At 33.8% G+C, this 3,165-nt stretch overlaps 1 protein-coding gene across 1 annotated transcript; it reads left to right on the forward strand.

Moving 5' to 3' along the window:
* The first annotated feature begins 292 nt into the window (after window positions 1-292).
* On the forward strand, window positions 293-1,403 carry FUT9 (fucosyltransferase 9). Its single transcript, XM_010121291.2, has one exon. It carries the CDS (start codon window positions 296-298, stop codon window positions 1,373-1,375), a length of 1,080 nt encoding a protein of 359 aa, XP_010119593.1. The 5' UTR covers window positions 293-295; the 3' UTR covers window positions 1,376-1,403.
* The last annotated feature ends 1,762 nt before the right edge of the window (window positions 1,404-3,165 follow it).

Below are 3,165 nucleotides of genomic sequence, written 5' to 3' on the forward strand. Positions count from 1 at the left end.
AGTGATTTATATCAAGTATGAGATGCATTTAAATCATGCTTTTAATTTATGTCAAATAGCTTTTAATATGAAGAGGAGAAATACAGCATTATCTAATACTATGTCATGAATAGCATGCAAGAACCCGTACCCTCTCCACTCAAAGGAAATTTCTGAGGTTACAGCTCAATGATACTGAAGTTCCATCCATTTTGATGTCTGATGTCTGCTTGCTTTAACAGGACATATATTTGTAATTTAATACCTGATGTCATTTTCTCTCTTTCTTTTCCTCTTTTTTTTCTCAGAACAAACTATGACATCGACATCTAAAGGAATTTTCCGACCATTTTTTATTATCTTCATTGTCCTTGGTTGTTTCATGGCATTTATACTAATTTATATCAAGCCAACAAATAGCTGGATCTCTGGTCCTATAGAATCAGCCAGCTCAGTTTTGAAAATGAAGAGCTTCTTTTCTTCCAAAACTGATAATCTTAATGAGACTACTATTTTGATCTGGGTTTGGCCATTTGGTCAGACATTCGATCTAACATCCTGCCAAACAATGTTCAATATCCACGGGTGCCATCTGACTATTGATCGCTCACTATATAACAGATCCCATGCTGTTCTCATTCATCACAGGGACATTAGCTGGGATCTCACTAATTTACCTCAGCAAGCCAGGCCACCATTCCAGAAGTGGATTTGGATGAACTTGGAGTCTCCAACCCATACACCACAAAAGAGTGGCATTGAACACCTCTTTAACCTGACCCTGACTTATCGACGTGATTCAGATATCCAGGTGCCTTATGGCTTCATGATGGTCAGTACAAGTTCCTTTACATTTGAAGTGCCAAGTAAGGAAAACTTGGTCTGTTGGGTTGTAAGTAACTGGAACCCTGAGCATGCTCGAGTCAAGTATTACAACGAGCTTAGCAAATACATTGAAATCCATACCTACGGGCAAGCCTTCGGAGACTACGTCAATGATAAAAACTTGATTCCAACTATCTCCACTTGCAAATTCTACCTTTCATTTGAAAATTCAATCCACAAAGATTACATTACTGAGAAACTTTACAATGCTCTTCTGGCTGGATCAGTACCAGTTGTACTGGGCCCGTCTAGAGAAAACTATGAGAATTACATTCCAGCAGACTCTTTCATACATGTGGAAGATTTTCTCTCCCCCAGAGAGCTGGCAGAATATCTTCTGATGCTTGACAAAAATAACAAGATGTACCTTAGTTATTTCAACTGGAAGAAGGATTTCTCAGTGCATCTTCCTAGGTTCTGGGAATCACATGCATGTCTTGCTTGTGATCATGTGAAAAGACACCAGGAATACAAGTCCATTGGAAATTTAGAAAAATGGTTTTGGAATTAATTTGTGTGTCTGTATGTGTGTGTGTGTGTACTTTTTTTGAAGAAGCCAGAAGAAACTTCAGTTCAAGTGGAGAGGAAAGGAAAAGAGGAAAAAAAGGAAAAGAGAACCTTATGTCGTGGTTTACCAGCTATCCTCTCTTGGCTATCCTATTTATATTTTGTGAGAGATTTTAAAAGATCAGCAGCAGCAGTCATCAATACTCAGTTTTAAATTATAATGTACATACTAATTATGTGCACTGAAGAATATTTGATTGTTTACTATAATTTTTAAACAAGGTTTTCCACATTCTCTGTGAAATATGTCCCAGTCTTACATGTAAATTAGTCATTTTTAACACTTTTTTAAAAATTATTTTTAACATTACATTTGCTGTTTAACCTATTTGGAAAATGAGGACACAACTTTTAAATGCCAGAGAGATCTTTAAGAACATAATTTGCTGTTCCAGTCAGAAATGTGTGTAATATTTCAAAAGACAGTAAAGTTTTTTGTGGGTTATCTTACACTTTAAGAATACAGTGAAGTTCAATACCAACCATTATTCCAGTGTGATCAATTGCACTCCTTTTTAAGGGTGATGAACCTAGAAATAGAGTTTTTAAAAGGTATTATAATAGTAGGAAGTCTTTTGTTTCTAAAAATAAGATGTTTCCTAACAAATAGCACCATTAAGTTACTTTCACACAGTTAGTATCTGTTCTTACCCTCTGAAGAATAAAGAAGTTAGATATAGAAAAGATTAACAACCTTAGTAATGAAAGCCCAGATTCGTCCAATTTTTGAGTGTATTTAAATGCAGCATGTCCTTAAGTCTCTTTATGTCTCAAATATTCTCAACCTGAACCAAGGCTGTAAGCAGTATTATACTGACACAGAGATAAACACAATTTTACATAGGCGTTTGATTACATCAGACTCATGCATTGAATTCAGCTGGCAATAATGGATTTCTAGAGACAGCTTGTTGAGAAATTTTAGCAATTTCTCTCATATAATTCCCCGAATAATTGTGAATTTGTCCCTAATTCTATAAAGATCTGTTGAACTTTAATTGTAGCTGGACAATTTGCTGTTACAACTCATGAATGTGGAAAAAAAAAAAACCCCAACCAAACAGTTAATTTTCTGAAATAAATATGCTGAAATTCAGTAAATAAGTTATCAGGCTGACATATTCAACCATTTAACTCATTAAGCTAATGACTTTTGGTTTTTGAAAATATTTTATGTGACAGGTATAAACAAATGCACTCTTAAGAGCAACAGTTGCTATCAAAATTTGAATATATAAATAGTCTTAAGTATTAACTTTGCTCTGATAGCAAATATGAAAATGTGATTATTGTCATGATTGTTTAAAATGTCTGCTTTCAACATGTGTCATTTGATTTTATTACTTTTTTCTTTCAACTAAAACTTAAATATCTGATTGCTATGTATATTCATATGTACAAGGTTGGTTTAATGACATAAATGTCTGGATATGTTTTGATATCAAGTGAAAGCCAATCAGCTTGATTTTTCAGGTCAAAATGTTACAAATCACACCTTCTATTGAAGAAAAAAAAAATTTAACTGGAAAAACTTCCACTTACATTATGTATAAAACTCTGATCAAGCAAAGTAGTTGATCAAGTAGTTAAGATTAAACTTGCAGATAAAAATGTTGCTGAAGTAAGGGAATAACAGACGATCAATGATAAACATTTAGCAAAAGATAAGGTGACTTGTCAGATTTCTTTTTTTTTTTTACCCCAGGCTGGAATAAAAACACAGAAGGTTGTAAG

This window comes from Chlamydotis macqueenii, chromosome 3 (genome assembly GCF_036417535.1).
Source record: "Chlamydotis macqueenii isolate bChlMac1 chromosome 3, bChlMac1.mat, whole genome shotgun sequence".
In the NCBI taxonomy this organism is placed as follows: Eukaryota; Metazoa; Chordata; class Aves; order Otidiformes; family Otididae; genus Chlamydotis; species Chlamydotis macqueenii.

Coding starts and splice junctions, on each gene's coding strand:
- FUT9 (XM_010121291.2), top strand. CDS start 296: ATGACATCGACATCTAAAGGAATTTTCCGACCATTTTTTATTATCTTC.